The 20,587-nt window shown below is 44.0% G+C and overlaps 1 protein-coding gene across 2 annotated transcripts; it reads left to right on the forward strand.

Moving 5' to 3' along the window:
* The first annotated feature begins 940 nt into the window (after nt 1-940).
* On the forward strand, nt 941-18,738 carry cdk12 (cyclin-dependent kinase 12). 2 transcript variants are annotated; one of them, XR_004635176.1, is made up of 16 exons: nt 941-1,589; nt 1,675-2,936; nt 4,042-4,722; nt 5,182-5,361; nt 5,449-5,588; nt 5,670-5,840; nt 8,087-8,276; nt 8,869-8,925; nt 9,181-9,282; nt 11,032-11,109; nt 11,210-11,326; nt 11,416-11,547; nt 12,277-12,500; nt 12,596-13,018; nt 14,650-15,196; nt 18,328-18,738. XR_004635176.1 is itself a non-coding variant. In XM_034711386.1 (15 exons), the coding sequence occupies exons 2-15, from the start codon at nt 1,753-1,755 to the stop codon at nt 15,066-15,068; spliced, it is 4,098 nt and encodes a 1,365-aa protein (XP_034567277.1). In that variant the 5' UTR covers nt 941-1,589; nt 1,675-1,752; the 3' UTR covers nt 15,069-16,494. The 2 variants fall into 2 exon arrangements, 1 of the variants encoding a protein (XP_034567277.1); XM_034711386.1 differs by lacking the exon at nt 18,328-18,738 and having other exon boundaries at nt 14,650-16,494.
* The last annotated feature ends 1,849 nt before the right edge of the window (nt 18,739-20,587 follow it).

Raw genomic sequence — 20,587 nt, forward strand, 5'->3', positions numbered from 1 at the left:
TATTATTATTATTATTATTATTATAAACTCCGACTAGCTTCCAGTCTGATCCCACTCTCTATGTAGTACAACTTTTCTGTTCTTTTTGCCAGAATAATACTGTAGTACCTTGCTTTATATTTTCTGTGGTTTTATTATGAAAATGAATAATAAGCAAACTAGTAAAAGGACAGGAGGAAAAAACCCTAAAGGGTTGTTGTAAACAAGGACCTTGTGTAGAGGCTCTTCTCATGTATGGTGACATTTTGCAGTTGTTGCGCATGCACCTAATCAATTTAAAATTTAATAAGCAAACAAATCAGACCAAAGACAATAAGGTTGGAGCCTTTGGGACTCATGGGCCTTTGCCCACTTTGCCTCTCTGGATGTAGCTTTGCCTTTAATTGCCTGTCCATGATTAAAATTCGAAGTGCTCTTATGCTCTTTAATTTCTCGTGAGACATTTGTTTGAGACTTTGATTAAATTTCTGTCACGCGTTGTTAGATAATTCCGGAATATTTAATTATTTTTCTTTTTTTTCACAGATATGTTTATTGACATTTTGTTAAATACAAACAACACAAAACCAGGACAGCACACAGATAGTGACATACAACAAAAACAAAAACAAAAACAACAACAACAACAACAACAACAACAACAATAGTGGTACATATTATATTAGAATTTAAATGATATAGAGAAGCGTATACAAATCAATTTGTATAAAGTAAATAAATAATAATGTAAATAGACAAATACAAAAATTAAATACAATTAAAAATTAAAAATAAATAAATTGTTATTAGTCACGCGTTGTTAGATAATTCTGGAATATTTGATTATTTTTCAAATATTAGCATCTCCTTCACAGTGTATGTTGCTAGCGCGCGGCAGGAGGCGGGCCATCTGTCCTGATGCTTCTGATTGGCTGTTGCTAAGATATATCCCAGATTGACAGTCTTCCGGTTTCCGGTTCATTCCGCTGTGCGCAGGAGTTGCTAGTTACAGGAGCCACAATGGCGTTTGTAGTGTCCTTCAGATAGGGCTGTGGATGATATTAAATCCACTAGCATCGCCCTAAATATAGGCCTGATTGAATCCCAGAGCCATTGATAATAAACTGGAACATCTTCTGCACACGAAAATACTATGATTTCTTATCAGTATTGAATTTATAGGGGATAAAACTAACATTAAAGGGAATATGTAAACAGTACCAACCGGGTCAAGTTTTCATTTTGTTCGAGAAACAAGCGTCTTCCAATGAAGGCATGGCTTGTTTCTGAATGCTAAGACCGTAATTTTGTGGGATAAAAAACACCTTTACTTAACTTGGCACCGGACAAGGACACCATTCACAAAGGGACTTTTTTCTTTTCTGCGAGTCAGCTCGCTAACCGCCGAGCGTTAGCTAGCGGTGCTAGCTAAAACTAAGACGGAGGCGACTCCACAATGCTCCGGTGTTTTGTTGGGATCTTTTTAATTCCCTGAATATTTCGAGGTACAACACTTCACAGCGCCGGGAAACCACAGTGGCATTTTTCTGCTTTGATGAACTAACTTAAAGGATCTCACTGGAATGAATTGGTATCGAGGAGAACTGGACGTGAGCGGCCTAGTTTGTTCATTTCATGTCTTCTTTTGCCCTCTTTCTGCTTAGTAACACTTTTTGTTTTTGACATTTGGATTAGCTGCTGCTACCCTCCTTGTGAATGAATTGGCTGGACCACAGAGGCCCAGTTACAGGAGAGGTACCGTCGGCGTGAGGGATGCCTGGGTCGGACCGACACCATGGGACCAAGAGGAAGCCAGAATCTAGCAACAGCGGTGTGCCACCACACCAGACCCAGGCCCAGACTCATACCTCTGCGGGAGAAAAGGCAAGCAAAGAGGACAAGGTGCAGTTAAAATCTTCAATGTCCTCTACAAAACGTAAACGGCATAAATCAAACAAACATAATAGAGGATCCTTGGCGACACCGGGACCAGAATATTTTACCCTAGGCGACACTGCGCCACCTGGTGTCAACACCGTGAAGCCTCTGGTGGAGTACGATGATATCAGCTCGGATTCGGACACTTTCTCGGACCCCCCGTCCTCCAGGCCCTCTGACAGGGCCGGCGGGTACCGACTGGAGCCGTCACCAGACTACGAGAAGGACAGTGTCAGCAGAGAAGCTGAAAGTAGACAGAGTAAGGGACACAGACAGTCCCGCAAGAAACCTAAGGACCCAAACAAAGTTAGAGACCCTGGTAATGGGGAACGTGGGTACAAGAAAAAGAGCAGCAAGGACCGCGAGAAAGGGGTTTCGGGGAAGAGCAAGGAGAAGGCTGCCTCTTCTGGTCTGTCATCCAAACGCCAGGTCCAGCAGGAGGGTGACTCCAAACGTGGGGAGCTGATGCCCTCCTCCCAGCCTCAGCCTGTGGCCAGTGTAGGGAGCACCACTTCCTCCACATCCTCATCCCGCAGCAAGGAGAGCAGCCGCTCAGGGAAGTCTCGCAAGGACCGGCAGCAGCGCAGAGAGGGCCGAGGAGGAGAGACCAGCCGCGCAGCCTCACAGAGGAGCCGGGCAGACGGGGGCCACCGCAAGTCCACCAAGAGCCACAACAAGGCAAGCCCGAAAGGCAAGTCCTCGAGTAGGGGTAGCCCTCGCAGGAAGGGCACCAGCTCTGCTCTTTCGCCCAGTCCCAGGAGAGGGCCTGGAAGCGAGAGTCCACAGGGGAGTGGATATGGTCAGCAGGGGGATGATGGCTACTCCAGGCGGAGGGTGGCCCAGCAGAGCCCCAGTCCCTATAGGGACACATCTCGCCGCAGCAGACAGAGATCAGACAGCCCCTATGGCAGTAGACACAGGTCCTCCAGCTATGAGAGGGACAGCAGCCCTTACTCAAGGAGACGCTCCATCAGCCCCTATGGTACTCGCAGATCCTCCAGCACCAGCCCCATGTCTAGGTGAGTGTCTGCTAAATATCTTTGTGTTATATGCTCCTAAAAGTTGCAGGTCATAGCCACACTGTGACACGTGTTGACAGGGGACATATAGCATTTCACAGGCCAGGATGAGTGAGTTATGGGACAGCATACCCTGGTACCTTTCCAGCCTTATTTGGCAGTATTTGCATAGCTGTTTAAACAATCTGACAGAAGCAGCCTACGGTTTTACTTCAGAGCCAGGCAGACCTGTTGAGCTCGTTCAGCTATTCTCCTTACAGCAAGATGTTAACTGTACAGGATGCTGATGTTCTCCATGTGGAAGCTTTTCATACCCGGGGGTGAGAGAATTAATGGATGGAGGCGGTGTCAAGATGGCCAGGTGATATGAAAGCTCATCTTCTGATCATCTGTGAAACTGTGGGCTTTGGTTTCCATGAGGGTTAGGACACAGTGGAGGCAGCTTGGGTTTGATCCTGCCATGTTGGTTTTGGAGACATTTGCATTGATTATTCTTGAGTCACAAAGTTGAACACCACTTTGTCTTGAAACAGAGAGTAGGACAGCATTATAGGCCTGGCGTCTGGGGGTAAGAGGACTTGCTTTATAAGTTATAAGATTGTTCTATAGTTTGCTGGATTGAGAGAACAAAGTTGCACCTTTTATGAGTACAAATTGTCAGCCTTCAGTCATTAACTGTCTCCAAAACTATCCTCGATTAGTGTTTGTTGTCTGTATTTGATGCAAACATTCGCCCTTATTTGTTACTGGGATGGAGTCGAAGCAAATGTGAATTACAAAATATGGACACAGAGCAATCAGTGTCACTTTACAGGAAACAAAAGTTCTGGATCGAGGCTGTCCTTCAGGTTCAAGAGCCACAGTTTGACTTCTCTCTTAATAATTTTGTGTATTCTTCTAAACATACTTTTTTCAGAATCCAAGGTCCAACACATTTTTATTTCCAAAAGGTTGTCATTGTACTACTTACTCTTCCTTGTTTGGACATTTTCAAAAAGCATGCCCCATGTTTTCATCAGTCTCTGACTTTCAGAAGGAGCTGTCAAACTATCATTGTGTATGTGTGTTTGTGATTTTTAAAATGCAACACCTTTTTTCTTTTTAGACGCTCTGGCCGCTCCAGAAGTCGCTCCCCTCTGCACTACTCATCTTCTCGTCGCTCCTCCTCTCGATCCCGAAACAAGAGGCATACTTCCTCTGTTGGAGTGGGGGGCACCTCCCACAGCAGTCGGCCATCGAGCCGCTCCCCACCCTCCTCTCGCCTGCCGCTGAACTCCAGCCTGGGCGCAGAACTGAGCAGAAGGAAGAAGGAACGCCAGGCTGCTGAGGCCGCAGCGCGTGCCAGCGGTGGAGCTTCTCCTCTGCCCCCAGCACGTAAACTTGCAGGCCCTTCCAACTTGCGGCCTTCCAAAACCGAGGCTGCACAGCCAGACAGAGAGGTAGAAGAACCCCCTCCGCCCCCGCCTGCGACATTATCGCAGGATGATCCTAATGTTGAAGATGAGGGTACAGCTAGACCTTCCTCTTCCACCTCGTCTCCTGCACCCCCTCCTCCTCAGCCCTCTCCACCTGTGACACTCGGTCAAGGAGCACAAGCCCATCCACCACCACCACCACCTCATACAGAAACAAGTATTCAGCCTCCTGCACCCTCAGCCACATCCCAGGCCAAATCTCCAGCTCCGCTTCCTACACGCAGCCCCATGCGCCTAACGCCGCTCCACAAAACATCCACTCTGCCTCCCCTGCCTTTACCGCCTGCACTGCTGGGAAACGCCCTAGACAGGTGAGACACATGACGAGGGATAGAGGGGAAACTGAGTATAAGTAACACAGCTCATTTAATGCATGCTCATCTCTCATAGTCGTCATAATACAAAGAACAATATAATGGCACACACTCGGGTATATCCTGTGCTTCTAACCTGCAGGAAGATTAATATGTTTTTACACTAATGATTTTCTGCATTGTTCTCTTTATTATCCGAGTACACAACATCATATTTACCTTCCTGCAGCAACCGGCTCTGTAGCTCCAGTTCTGAGCAGTCTCATTTAAAAATTTGTGTCAATTCATCCTCCCTCTATTAAGATGCAGTAACAGCCTTTTTCCAATGGGTGTTCATGTTGTCGGTCTTCGAGTGGCTCTGTTGTTTGCACATTGTTTCTGTTTTGCTTCCTGAACATCAGTGTCCTTCATGGTAAACTGATATAAACAACATGGACCTTGTCTTTGCATCCTTAGTCCAAAGAAGTCCACCCCACCTCACAAGCTGTCTAGAAAAGACAAGGAGGGTCGCAGTCGGCCATCAATCACTGACCTTCCTTTACCACCCACCCTAACTGGAGGAGACGCCTCACCTCCGCAGTCACCCATCCGCCAGGCTCCTATGTTACCCCAGACAGCCCTTAAGAAGAGACCAAAGTCAGTTTATTCTATTTTGTTGCGCTTCTCAAACCTTTTGTTTTTAAATTCTGAGTTTTTAACCTTTGCTGTTGTGATGCTTCACAGGATTTGCTGCCCACGATACGGTGAGCGTAAACACACCCAGAGTGACTGGGGGAAACGCTGTGTAGATAAATTTGATATAATTGGCATTATTGGCGAAGGAACCTATGGCCAAGTGTACAAGGCCAAGGACAAAGACACCGGTAAGTACCTTCCATCATAGCAGTTCTCTGAAGTGTCTCTGGACTGAATCCTAATAGCTGTTTCTCTTTTGAACATCCCAGGTGAACTGGTAGCTCTGAAGAAAGTGCGTCTGGACAATGAAAAGGAGGGTTTCCCCATCACAGCCATTCGAGAGATCAAGATCTTGCGGCAGCTCAAACACCGTAGTGTTGTCAACATGAAGGAGATCGTGACTGACAAGCAGGATGCCCTCGACTTTAAAAAGGACAAAGGTAAGAAGTTTAGAAATGATCTATCGGGACCTGCTAATATTAAAAGATTATACAAGGTCTAATAAAATGCTGCTCAACTGCGGTCTGTTTGAAACTTTGACATGTTGTGCTTCTGATCATCGGTTCTTAGCTTGAATTGGTAATAAAAACAGAACAGATGTAGAGGATTTTGGGTGGATTTTAGATACTGTAGATCAAAACCCAGAATATTTATCTATTTATTTTCCTGATTGTTACCTTTTTAGAAGAGTTATGCTCTGAACTATTTAAACTTATTCCCTGACTCAAGCCAGCGTGCCTAAGCACAGCTTCCGTGGCTTTCCCCTTTTCCAAAATATGAATTTATGGTAATCTAGCTTAATCAAAGGTAATATCAGGGAAATCCTTAAATTAATGTAATATGGGTTGCAAAATTTGGATCGGAATAAGTTTTGTTTTATCTGAAAGAAATAAAAATACTGCAGTCGGACATATTTGGTATAACTAAAGGCTGATTTATACTTCTGCGTCGAATCGACGGCATAGCCTACGCCGGGGGTCCGCGTAGCTCCTGTAACTACGCAGAGGCCTACGCAAGTAGCTGACGTGCACCTCCTCCAAAATATAACTACCATAGAATTGACGCGGACTGCAAGCCCTCTCAGCGGCTTTGTGTTTCCCTCATTTACAGCACTTCAGGGATCCCCGCTCACCGGCCGCACATTGGCCGTGTATTTCATCTCCTCCTCTCTATTCTTCATGTAATCATGTCTGTATGATAAACAGCAACATGTATCAGCTGTAGATTAACAGAACACGCTCTGAATCGCTGTGGAAAAGTAAACAGAGATTGTAACGGGGCCGGAAGCAGTCGACCGGCTATCAGAGAGACCACACTGGCGTTTCGCTGGAGAATTGCTGCGCGTCACGGACACATCAATGCACTAGTATGTAGTAATCATGTCCGTGTCAGCCACTGCTGCGTTGGGGCGACGCAGAAGTATAAATCAGCCTTAAAGCTAGGATGGAAAACTAGCATGAATTTGAATGTAGCATTTCCTCAGGACTCCGTCCAAACCCCCCTCCTGGAGCTCCTCCAAAACGACGCCCCCGCTCACATGCACAAGCGCTACTGACTTGCGACAATATGATGGTGACTGATTCAAAACCGGTCCTCACCAAAACATTCTCATAGTGAAAGTTAAAAGTGAAACAAACATGACTGCTGTTAGTACTCACAACTGTCATGCTAGCATTATCCAGTTGTACCGGTGACACGATATCAGGAGAAAAGTTATAACACACATAAAACTGTAACAACTCTACTGTTTGTTAAATGTGTTCAGTGTAGATGTTCTTAATTCCTACAGTGTTGACGGTCAGTGAAGGCATCAGGAGAGGTGTAGAGTGTGCGAGCGGGAGAGAGGAGAGACAAGAGGAGAAGTTCTTCATTCATTCAAACATTGATTGTTGCTTTGTTGGTTGGCATGGTCACGGCCAACTGTGACCCGTTGTTAAAGCTCAACGTGTTCACGAATCGGCTCGTCATCCCTACAGCGTTAGGACAGACGCTACAGTACATCTACATTTTCTGGAGTACTTACTAAATGTCATTAATTATTTTGCTTGTCAGAGCCCCCGTGGTGAGAACTTTTTAGACTCTGATCCGAACTACAGTCCTGAGCAAAGCACCTCATCGGGTCAGAGGGGACAGGCCCAGGTTTACTCTGGCTGTAGATAGCAGCTTCTTGTCGCTCTTTTTTAGGAACACATCATGTATTGATTACCATCGGGACATACAGATCATTTTAACCAGTATGACAAAAAGTGTATCTAAATCTGACTACCAACCCCAGCTTTAAGTATGATTTGAGCACTTAAAAGTAATGTAAAATGTTTATCTCACCATCAATATGTGTCTAATGTTGTAAGATGAGAAAGCCTCTGAAGTTAATAGCTTCCACAGTTAGTTTGTTTAACTGACATGAGGAGAAAACTATCAGCCTGTCTTATTTTTAAGTTTTAACCCACAGAAAAGTGCTGTAGGAGTTTACTGAGTTTTCAGATTTGATAATTATTCTGGATTCAAGACTGAACAAAACAGCATTACAGTGTACTGTATCTGACTCTGCACAGTAACTGCACAGTTTCAGTAGTAATTGTAACTCTTTGTTCGCATTAAATTTCTCGTCACATCTGACCTCCTGACCTCCAGATGGGGTTTTCTCGTGCGTCTTGTTCTTGACCACATCCCTCCTCTGTTTCAGGTGCATTTTATCTGGTTTTTGAGTACATGGACCACGACCTGATGGGCCTGCTGGAATCAGGCCTAGTCCAGTTCTCCCATGAGCACATCCGCAGCTTCATGCGCCAGCTGATGGAAGGTCTGGACTACTGCCATAAGAACAATTTCCTTCACAGAGACATCAAATGCTCCAACATTCTGCTCAACAACAGGTGAGGAGGGAAATAGTGCGGCTGGATTGCATCATAGCTCAGCTGCAGTTTGTTTGTGTGCTATTCTGCATCTGATCCCCTCACACAGAGATATCAACAAATACCAGATTTAATGCAGCAGTATTCACATCAACAGCTGAACATCCCTGCAGGTGGTTTTAAAGGAGCTATAGTCTGTTAATATTAAAAACACACAGCCAAATACTGCAAAGTGCTAACTTTATCAGTAGAAAACTTTATTATACCTCTAAATCAATCAAATTTTTCAACTGTACAAGATATTTTTGCAGCTTGTTGCTCTGTACAAACCTATGTCAAGTCAACAGACACGTCATGAGGCAACAGCAAACTGAACTTAGGTTACAGCAGTGGCTTACATTCCAGTATAAACAGAAAAGGTTGGGTTTTGCTGTGACTGTAAAAATACACTTGAGTTTGGACATCAGTTACAGAACATGTCCTGACATTTGCTGCATTTGTAAAATGGGGAAGAAATAATAAGTAACCTTTGCATCACAAGTGTTCAAAATAAAATTCCTGTCTCTCTCAGATAAGCTGAGCTTTGTTTTGTCTTCTGTTTTTCTTCGTACAGAGGTCAGATCAAGCTGGCTGACTTTGGTTTGGCTCGTCTTTACAGTTCAGAGGAAAGGTAAGCTGAGAGTTTTTCATGAACATATTAACCTCCTGAATGTAATTACTTCACAGGGACCTCACAGATTTAAATGTATGATGAAATAATCATGATACCTTACCCTGCATGTACAGTGACTCTCCACTAGATGGCAGTGTCTTTCACAGTTTTCACCCTCAGAGCTCTCAGACAGTGAAAGTTGAAGCGTTTGTCTTTGTGTGCTCCATAAATGTGACATGAGTCTGACCGTCCTCTCTCTTTCCTTGCCCCCAGTCGGCCGTACACTAATAAAGTAATCACACTATGGTACCGCCCTCCTGAACTACTGCTGGGAGAGGAGAGATACTCTCCTGCCATAGATGTTTGGAGCTGTGGGTGAGTATGACACTGTCATGTAGCACATCTAGTAGCTTATTCATGATTATTAAAGATCTTTGTTTGCACACATTACAACAATCTATGGAGAAAAAGAAGAAACATGTTTAACTTGGTGTATGGCAGAAAATGTTATGGCAAATGTTTATTATTATGATGAAAATGTTTGAGGAAAATCAAAATTATATTTAGATTTTGAACTCAAGGTTTCTTATGAGGACAGTCACCTTAAAATGCATACTTTACCCTTAAGCTTCATGATGAATTTATCTCTTGATCATTGGTGACATGAAATCCTGAGATTACCTCTCAGTCAGAGAAGGTCACATTATCCTCCTGCTCATCGGCACACTAATGAACAACAGTATGTTTAGTTTTGGTAATACAGTCATGAGTTGAGTTCATCGTCATTTGGCATCTTTATTAAATTGAAGTTCCTTCTGAATTCTTCAGAGTTCAAAGATGTATCTGAAAAATAAGAGTGCACTGACTCAGTTAACTTCTAGTTTTCCTTCCAAAGACACCTGAAAGACAACATCAGTGAAGCAGCAGCTCGTTAAATCATAAAATGATGAAATAAATGTTAAGCTGTTGACATTTCCCCATCCAGTTTTTTTTGTTGCACCAAATGAGTGAGAGTAGTGCTCAAGATCAGGGGTTCCCAAACCATTCAGCCCGCGACCCCAAAAATATAGGTGCCAAAGACTGTGACCCCCACTGTCCCTCAAAGTTATCTAATGTGGCTTTATTCAGCTAGTCTGCAGAAAATGAGCCTACCTGTATGAGTATGTGACTGTATTTCCTGTGCCATTATGAATTAACCTACTGATACTGATGCTTTTGATAATTAACTGTTCACTAACCATAAACTTAGGAGTCATCTGGCAAAAAGAAAGGCAGAAAACTCATTAGATTTTCTATTTTCAAGGTTTTATTTCAAGGTTAGCCACTATTTTTGTCTATATTTTACTATAATGGGTAAAATGTACTAATTTTAGATTAAAAAAACACTCTGGAAGACATCTCACGACCCCCGTGGGCTCCTGATCCCCACTTTGGAAACCCCTGCTCAAGAGTATCAATAATTATTATTATCTATGCAGTATTGGTGTCTATCAATACCACTAAAGGCCTGATGATACTCATCTGTACTATTTTCATTAAATGCCAGAGCTCTCTTTTGTATCCGTCTGCAGCTCTTTGTCTTTATATAAGATAAAGGATTCTGTGCATACTAATGTCAGAGTTTGGGGTCCTGCTCTCTGTCCTCTTCAGAACGAGTGGGATTAAAAGGGCATGGTCGTGATCCTCTCTGACAGACCCCTCCTTTGTTTTCGAGTAAATTTAGTTGGGAGGTACCAAAGCTTGTACCGTGTTATGATTCGTGGTTGCATCTCTTACTCAGCTCCTCGTGTGTTTGAACATCGCTCACTAATTTCTACAGTTTTCCATCTCCTCATCTTTCTCTGCTGTTGACCGGTCAGCCATTAATCATCAACCTAAAGTTTCAAATCAAGAGGAATAAAATAAATGTTCTCACATTGTCAACAGGAAGAGGTGAAATCATAAACAGTGCACTAGATGTGCTCTAACTCCTTCTCACAGATTGTAAGATCAGGTTGTCCACAGTGTCGCCTTTCAGAATTAAAAACCCATCTGCCAAGGGGTTTTGACCAATCACAGTCAAGTATCTAACACAGGAAAGCCAGGTATTAATATGTTCTTCCTCTCTTCTCGTTCTTCGCTCAGATGTATTCTTGGAGAGCTTTTTACCAAGAGGCCCATCTTTCAGGCTAACCAGGAGCTACTACAACTGGAACTCATCAGGTTTGTTCCCACACTGCCTCATGTAACATCACCTCACATCCCAGTTTCTCTTTCTGTCATCACTGACCCCACATCTCTCTTACTCTCTCGCTCCCTTCAGTCGTCTGTGTGGGAGTCCCTGCCCAGCAGTCTGGCCCGACGTCATTAAGCTTCCTCTCTTCAACACCATGAAACCCAAGAAGCAGTACAGACGGCGACTGCGGGAGGAGTTTGCTGTGTACGTATTCACACTGCGCTGCCTTAAAGGAGTCATGATTAACTGTTTGTCTGTTTCTACAGATAAATAATCTCTTCTGCTCTTCTCAGTTTACCGACTACTGCTCTGGACTTACTTGACCAAATGCTCACCTTGGACCCTGCACGGCGCTGCACGTCAGAGCAGGCCCTCCACTGTGACTTCCTGTGTGACGTTGAGCCCAGCAGGATGCCACCTCCAGAGTAAGTTCACCTTGAGCTCTGCTTTCATCTTTGACTTCACTTTATTAGATACACTACCAGTCAAAAGTTTAGCCACACCTTCTCATTCAATGGGTTTCATTTGTTTTAATTATTTTTCAACATTGTAGATTAATACTGAAGACATCAAAACTAGGAAATAATCTGGTTTCACCATAGCATGGATTACAACAGTAGTCAAATAGGGCTATCCATTGTGTACTAACCCTACCTCTGAACAACACAACTGATGGTCTCAAACACATTAAGAAGGCAAGTCATTCTACAAATGAACTCTTGACAAGGCTCATGTTCATTAGAAACCATTCCAGGAGACCACTTCATGAAGCAGACTGAGAGAAAACCAAGAGTGTGCAAAGCTGTCATGAAGGAAAAAGGAGTCTACTTTACAGAATCTAAAATCTAAAACATATTCTGCTTTGTTTAACACTTTTTGTGAATTAAATAATTCCATAAATGTTCTTTCATAGTTTGGATGTCTTCAGTATTAATCTACAGTGTTTCAAATAATTAAAATAAATACCAAATTGAATGAGAAGGGGGTTCCAAACTTCTGACTGGTAGTGTATGTGTGTGTTCTTATTGTCTGAGGTAAAGCAACACTATTTATTTTATTTTGATGTGTTTGAAGTTGTAAATTCTGTTGGATGGGTTACAATTGTAGAATTTATTTTAGTTCTTTAGTTCATTTATATTCCTTCTTCGTCTCAGTCTTCCTCACCACCAAGACTGCCACGAGCTGTGGAGTAAGAAGAGACGGCGAGCTCGTCAGAGCGGGCTGCCCGGTGATGTGCCTGTGCCTAAAGTGCCCCGTAAGGATGCGACAGGAACCTCCAGTGGGGAGAACAGCCGAGCCCATAGCAGCCCGGCTGGAGCCCCACCACCCCCACAAGGAAAACCCCCCTCCACAGCCAACATCGAGTCTGAGCTCTCAGGTAACAGCTGCCACCCACCGGTTCACAGAAACACATTTGACCATAAATGTTTCAATGTTTCATAAACGTGTGTGAACATGACTTTGTGTGTTCAGGCCTGGGTGCTGCTGCAGAACAGTTGAACCCGGCAGAGCTGGCGGTGCTGGTGAACCTCCTGCAGGGACACACAGACCTCAGCCTGCCTCAAGTGGCCCAGCTCCTCAACCTCTCCAACCCAGAGACCCTCAGCCAGTCTCTGTCTGCGCTCAGTGAAGCTTCTGACCACCAGGGGGCTCCAGAGGACCAGCCTCAGGCTACTGCCAGATCCCAGCCGCCAGAACCACCTCCTGAACCCCAGGAACTCTCGCCGACATCCGGAGACCCGCCGCTGAGCCAGGAAGACCAGGCCAACCTGCTGGCTCTCATTTTAGGCCACATCATTAAGCCACAAACCGAGGAGCAAGGCAATGAGAGCAATGGCGTCCAATCAGAGGAGGCACTAAAGCGCGATTCATCCGCCTCCACTACTGATGGCAAGGGCAAGTCTGGGTTTAGTCTCTAGAGGGTGGAACAAGAGGGGAGCCAGGTCGTGATGAAAATTACCGGGGACTGCAAGAATGCAGAGCGGAGGGCAGAGAACAAACAGAGTGATAGAGTTTATGTATGAAATAAATTAGACGGCCTTATGAAAATGACAAAATGATTATTAACCCCATAAATTTGGCTCTTAGACTTATCATTGCCTCCCTAACCCTTCCCCTCATCCCTGACATTCCTCAAACACTCACCATCGCCCCCTCAGCTCCCCGTCACCACTACACATGTTGAAGAATGCACAAAGACCGAACAGAGTGTCTGTCGAGTGTCCGTCGTCTCGTGAGCCTCACGACCGGGCAAAGGTTTGGTGCACACGGACATCTTTCACTGTGTACTCAACGAACCAGAAGAGAGTGTAGTGTTCTTCACGGGAGTGGAAAGAAAGGTTCACACTGTATTGTTCTTTCACATTTCTCCCTTTTTTCCTTGTTTTGTTTTTTTTTTCTCACATTTTTTGTTTCTATATCTGTTCCATTTCCACACCCGTTTTTTCATCCTCCATTCTCATCATAAAGCAGGTGTCTTGGATTCTTCACAGGAAGCGATGTTGCTTTCCACAGTCTGTAATGTCAGCCTTTTTATGAAGAAAGTCTAATAAATTATCAAGTGAAAATAAATGTATTCAATCTTTAGACCTCACCTGCATGTTTCTTTTAACTTTGTTTTGTCACACACTTTTCTTTTTGGTTTTAACTGTTAACTCTGACTCAGATTAGTTCAAAGATGTGATTAGCAACTTGAATAAAACTGTTGACTTTGCTGCTGACACTGGGATGGTAACCTTCATGTTTTCTTCTGTTATTTCTGAAACTTCACAGCCTTGGTTTTTCTCTGCACTGCTGTAGACTGGAAAACAAACAGACTAACCTGTTTTAGAAATCTTGTCCTCATCTTAATGATATTGAAAGTTCTCCTACATGAGTCACCTCTTCTGTTCATCCAGCTGTACACGCCCTTCCCAGTGTTTCCCACCGAGTTCTTGCATTTTTGTTTTGTTAAAAATGATCACTTGAAGGAAAACAAATCCAGTTTCAGCTTTTTTGCATACATTAAAACTATTATATTGTTTATATAGCAAGTCTTGAACACTCGGAATGGTAAAATACTTTTTATTTTGCTTTATAGAATGAAATATTTTTCAGTGATATCTTAAAAATAAATCAAATAAAGCTTTCATTTTCAAACTAGGTTTTAATTTACCTGAATATGTACATTTAAGATCTCTCAAAGGCCAGACATGTCTGTTTTAAGTCTAGTCTTTACTGTACGTTATCAAAGCTACGACCATAGATTTAAAAAGTCAACCTTTGTGTATTTAAAAAGGTGTTTCTGCTCTTATTATTGTGCAGAGATGCACTTGATTTTTAGATGTTCTTAGAGTGCTCTGCCTCCCTCTTGTGGTAAAGGTAGGACAGCCAACATTATTCCATGTCGGGTCATTTTAAAAACCCAACATGTTTATGTTTTGTTGGCACATTAGATTGAGAGCGTGAAAAATAACTCTGCTGATATAATCCGTGTTGATACTCCCTGAAAGCTAACGCTTGTCCTCTGTCCTGTTTGGTCCCTTCAGATGTCGCAGCATCAAAAAGAAAACCGATTGGCTCTAACCCCGTGCCCCTATCAGGTGAGCAGCGTCCACCCTCACCTCCAGGGCCGCCTCCATCAGCTGTCCCTACTGGAAATGCGGAGCAGGCCGGGTCTGAAACCCAACCCAGCCAGGACATCAGCCCTGCTGTCGCAGCCGCCTTGCTCCAGCTCATCTCTCAGCACGACTCGGAAGCTGAGGTCCCACAGCGCAGCAAGAACCCCTCTCCCGCTGTAGATGCTCCAGCCCCGGGAAAGCCCCCTCCACCGTGGGTCGCAGACTCGCCGCCTAAATCTTCAGCTGCAGCTGAGGCCCCACCAGGGCAGGAGACTGCTGCACCTACCAATGCAGCACAGTTCCCCAAGGACCAGGACCTGCGCTTCTCCCATGGAGCTGCACGCTGACCTCCGGCCTCTTCAGTGTGACAGACCTGGTTATGTTATGGTGGCTCCGGAAAACCTGGCCTGAGGGGAAGGCAGAGGAAGAATGCAGAGGGACATCTACAGATTAGGACTCACTGGACCGTGATCAGGTAGCGAGAGCTGAAACACAGATCTTGAAAATGAATGTAAGAAAGAGATTGAAGGTGTTTCCAGGTCATGAACATCACTGCCCTCTGAACGAGCAGGTGTGTTGTTTCGGGTTCTTGGACCCGGGGTCAGTCTGTTCTTTAAAAGTCCTGTTAGGTAAAGTCACCACCTTTTGAATCCTCACTCTTTCTTGTCCACAGAGTTTCTGACTTCAATGAAGTTTAGCTTCCATACTGAGTGCTTTGCTGCTGACACTCACAGAGAAAGCAGCCTTGATCCTTTTCCCCTCAATACGAATGATTGTTTCGTCCACTGTAGTGCCCTCCTCTTGGAAATGAGTATTAAGGGGAATAGAATTACTGTCCTCCGCTCTCTTATGGAGTATTGTCTGTGACAGTCAAAGTACTCTGGCTGAAGCTTAAACACCTTGTGTGGGTACCTTTCAGCCAGAGTCCACTGCTAACACTGAAGGATTGTGGGTTATCTGTTAAACCTGCTGGTTAGAACCCCTCTTTTCAGCCTTGTGCCTCCTTAATGACCCCCAGAACCCCCTGAATGAGCTTGGCCTGGTGGGGATTTGTGGGTAAAGTGTCTACTTTGAGTGGCACCTACATCAGAGTAAGTCTGCGGGACATTTTAAGAAATTGTATCCAAAGGCTGCCGGTCATTAACTCGCTGAACTGTAACGTGTTCTTGGGCCATCCATAGAAATCCTTCCGTAACATGAAGCAAACCTCTGTGTCACAAGCTTAAGCCAGTAGTGCTCAATATTCTGTCTCTAATATGGATTCAACCACTACATAATGACTACTCTGTCACACACACACACACACACACACACACACACACACACACACACACACACACACACACACACACACACACACACACACACACACACACACACACACACACACACACACACACACACACACACACACACACACACACACACCACCCTGCTATCTGAAGTAAACAGCGAGAAACATACACTTTATACACAAACAAACAATCTTCAGCTTTTTTCCTTGCTGGCTCTGAAAGCCTCGTCGAATATGTTGTCGCTTCCCCGCCAACTTGTGCAGCAAAAGCTTTTTTTTTTGTGCAGTTATTTTCAACACAAAGAAAATTATTCAAGGTTAAAAAAAAAAAAAAAAGGTCAATTTTCTGTTTCCATTTTTTTGCTTTGGAAAGGAAACGGGAGAAGAAAACGGCTTCACTTGTCTGTAAAAAGAAAAAATATTTTGTAATATGTGTTTTCTTGGTTCAGTTTATTAAAGGAAGTTATGTGACCAGTTGAGTTGTGTCTCTAACACGTTTCTCTGACGGAGGAGGCGTTCACTCACGCTACAGCTTTAACCATAGGAAGCCATTTCTGCGTTATCAGCCTGGCTGCAGTCCAGGGTTTCAGTGTCTCAGCACGACTCGTGATCTCAAGTTAGTGACTTTGAAATGTGCCGATAAGACATATCAGACAAACACGTGATCACACAAGAAGCATGATTAAATCTAAATAAAAAGCAGTTATAATTAACATTAACATATGAAAATATCCAGAATAAAATATGAGTATTTTACAGATTTTAAAGATATAAAAAGGTGAAACATTACATAAGACTGATATTTGTGATGTCCTGTAAACCCTATTTTGCAGCCAACACACATCTCATCTGTCTGCTATTAGAGTTTTAGATCAACAGCATTTGAATGGATACATTTTATAAGAATATCACATCAGAAGCTCGTATAAAAGTCTGGATATTTGTGCCAGATGTGTGATGAGTCAGACCCGATCCGAAGAGCTCCTAAAGCGTCGGTCTTATTTATTCGTGGATTCCTCTACCTCTCGGGTTGATCTCTTTATGAAGATCCTGACAGCCAGACAAGGATCATAAACTGCAGATTGGCAAAAGCAGAAGCTGCCAAGCTTCATACAGACTTGCAGTGTGTGTGTGTACGCTTGCACGTGTGTGATCGTTTTTTTGCTTGTGTGTGTGTTTGTGTGCCAGGATTGGCCTCCTGCACACCCAGACCAGTCCCTCACTTGGCAGCCTCACACAGCCGCTTACCCCTCTGGCCCACCAAGCAGCTGAGCCCTCTGGGTGAGAGATCCTTTCAGAGTGGAGGCAGTGGGAGGCTCACCTGCCCTCTAGCACAGGCCCAGTGTGAGTGAGATGAGACAGTGCAATGTGTGTGTGTGTGTGTGTGTGTGTGTGTGTGTGTGTACGAGGGTGTGTATGTGTATGTTTCTGTCTGATGCCTCTGCCCATCGGGACTCCAAATAATAGTGAATGTGCCCGCAGGGAGTTTCCACAGGAGAAGTAGTGGGCAATGCCAGTGCCAAGTCACAGAGACGAGACGAATAAATCAGAGCTGAGCACTGAAGAGAGGGAGGTGCACGAGACTGTGCCATCAATCAGGACGGCACCTTATGGGGAATGCCCATAAATGTGCCATGTTGCCAGTATGAGCCACGTACCCGCCATGGCAGAGACAGCCGACGGCGCCATTAAAAATGGAGCCTCCATTTTGGATGCTGCAGCTTCACTGTCAGCTACAGTGCATTTGGTGGACTTCCAGACAAATAGTGAATAGACTGACAGTCCATTTTAGTCCAATTTATACCAAATTTTATCCATGCAGTTGTATTTTGGCATTTCTGTTGGGACTCATTTTCTCAGTCCCTGTGGGCTGATTGTGAAAGCACTAATTGGATATTTCCAAAATGCCTCAGCCTGATCCGAGCGGTGGTGTTCCCTTTTTTCAGTGTGTGAGATGAGGCAACCCTGTCTCTGATTTAAATGTGAAAGTGACAAAAGCAGCTCTCATGGTACACATTTACACACACCCTAAATGTACACCAGCCACTAAAGTGCTCATGAATTTTTCAAATAGGAAACATGTTTACTCTACCTGCCATCATCACCAGTCGTCAGTCATCACTTGTGTTTATTTGTTGTAGAAAGTTCTGCTTGAAACTGGAAATGTTGATTAGCACCGTTAGATTCTGAAACTTCTTGGCCACACAGTTGATGATTATTCAAGATTGCCAAAACTAACAATGTAAGAAATGAGATCTAAAGCGCCTGGTAAATCAGTCTGTCTTAACTGGTGCTACATTTTAATTTGGCAGCACACTCACTCAGGATGCACGAAAAAAAAGAAGAGGAGGGCAAAGTGGGACGGAGACGACGGATTTGACGGCTGAGGGAGGAGAGCAAACAATGACTGACTCTGGAAGGACGAAGTAAGAAATCTAATCCTGCTTTTTCACTTTCAGCATGAGGAGAAAAAAATCCCTGTCGGACACTGAAGGAGATGTTTCACTTTTCAGTATCATCTCGAGCTCTTTAGCAGCCGTGGAGCTCGGGTTTCTTTTCAGACTGAGATTTATGAACTTCATGCTAACATTCAAAAGTGTACAGTCTGAGATGTGACTGATTGGTGCTTCTAGACAAAACATAACTATGAATTCTGCTGCTGAAGCACTCCATAAAATCATTTTATGCCTTTTACTTGTTACTGCAATAAATTCCAGATCACATCTGAAGGTCTGCACCAGTAAAAGTCTTATGACTGACTCTAAAGAGAAGGTAATTTCTCCAACTCCTAGAGCTGGAGCTGGAGTGAGTGGATGTATTCAATGTGTATGAATTCTTAGGTGTGTGTGTGTGTGCGCGCATTTGTGTGTGTGTAAGCTCCTTTGTGTGGTGAAAATCTGGGCCGTTGTCTCTGTGAGCCTTGCTACAGTTTGATGTTGAGTTTGATGACTGAGGCTGTTTGATCAGTGACTATGTGTAAACTCAGAGAACGGAGAGAGGGACCCCCACAGTCTCATGTCTAACTCACACACACACATCACACACACTGCCAGCTAATGCAAAGTGTGAATATTCAACTGAATGCAGGAAACATTTACACAGTTTCCCCCTCATAGTTGAGAATTCAAAAGATGTGTGTTGATTTATGGATAAATCTCTGTTAGTGCATGAAATGTGCTGTCTTCATCAGATCCCTCCTTTGTCTTCTATCAAACAGAATTTAATGTCAGTCATTTCGTTTATGGCTACATTTTTATTTATGTGATATTTTGAATTGATTGACTTTATCCCAGTAGTGATATATGCTGTAGTGCTGCACCAGTATGCTTTATTGATGCCATAACACCATCTCCATTTCTCCTCAGTTTATAGTTTGGTGAGAAACTGCTGTCACACACAATCATTATTTCTTTATCGCTTGACAGCAGCGACACCGACCAAGGAAAATTTTAGGAGCTGTTTTTGATAGGCCAGATGATACAGATGTATGCTAATTTTATTCAAAAACACTGTTGCCATCACAAAAATAAATCTGGTGTCACTTTCAGACATTAAATGTTTGCTTTTTAAATTTCCTCAATCAATAAGAAGAAGCAGAAAAAGGTAAAAGTCTTTCTCTGACCTTTTGAGAGTTACCTCCGCTCAAAGACACATCACCCTGTCTGCATGATGCTGCACTTTTTCCTCAGCAAAGTAGTTTTGCAAGGTCTCAGCTTCTCATTACCAATTCAACTCATAGAGCTTCATCAGTAAGAGAGGCTTATTCTCTCTCTCCCCCTCTCTCTCTCTCTGAGTCGATACTGCTGCTTTAAGGGCAGAGGGGCTGCTGGGAAAGCAGTGAGCGAGGGTGGTAGAAGAGGAGGAGGAGGGTGGTGGTGGTGGTGGTGGTGGTGTAGAGGCGGGGGTTTGTGGGTGGGGGTGTGTGTGTGTGGGGGGGGGTGGACGGGCCCTGCAGGACCATTTGTGCTGAAGCTCATTTGCGCAGCGACACTTAATTGGCTACAACAATTAATTAATGTGTTGGAAAGTTGGCACAAAAAGTTCATTTAAGAGGGTTTTAATAAGCAATTAGAGGAAAAGCAGTGAAGAGGGGGAATTACTGGAGAGGAAAGAGAAACGCAGAGATGGAGCGAATGTCTGGCCGCTATGAGCGCGCGCCTCACTGTATCTGTGTGCAGCTCTTCTCCTATTTTGTGACCCTTTATTTTTGAAGGGCTGAAGAAGGATTAAGAGTCATTATAATACCATTAAATCTCCTTCTGAGGCTCTTATTGCTACTCTTAAGTGGACTTGAAAACCATGATGCCCTTATATTGTATACATATCAACCCGGTGGCCCCTGCTGCCCCTCCCTCTCCTACCTCTTGTCCCAGCGCCCAGTGTAAAATATCGCATGACTAATGAGTGGAGCAGGTTGGAATCCTGGGGAAGATGTCCTTGGAAGACGAATGCATTTTCAGCAGAATAATTAACTTAATTAACAAATTCACATGCATATTCATCAGCCTATTAATGTCTGCTCCGCGCTGTTTGATGAGCAATGCAATAATAGCTGTTTCATTTGCATATTTG

Source organism: Notolabrus celidotus, chromosome 20 (assembly GCF_009762535.1).
Source record: "Notolabrus celidotus isolate fNotCel1 chromosome 20, fNotCel1.pri, whole genome shotgun sequence".
NCBI classification, from domain to species: domain Eukaryota; kingdom Metazoa; phylum Chordata; class Actinopteri; order Labriformes; family Labridae; genus Notolabrus; species Notolabrus celidotus.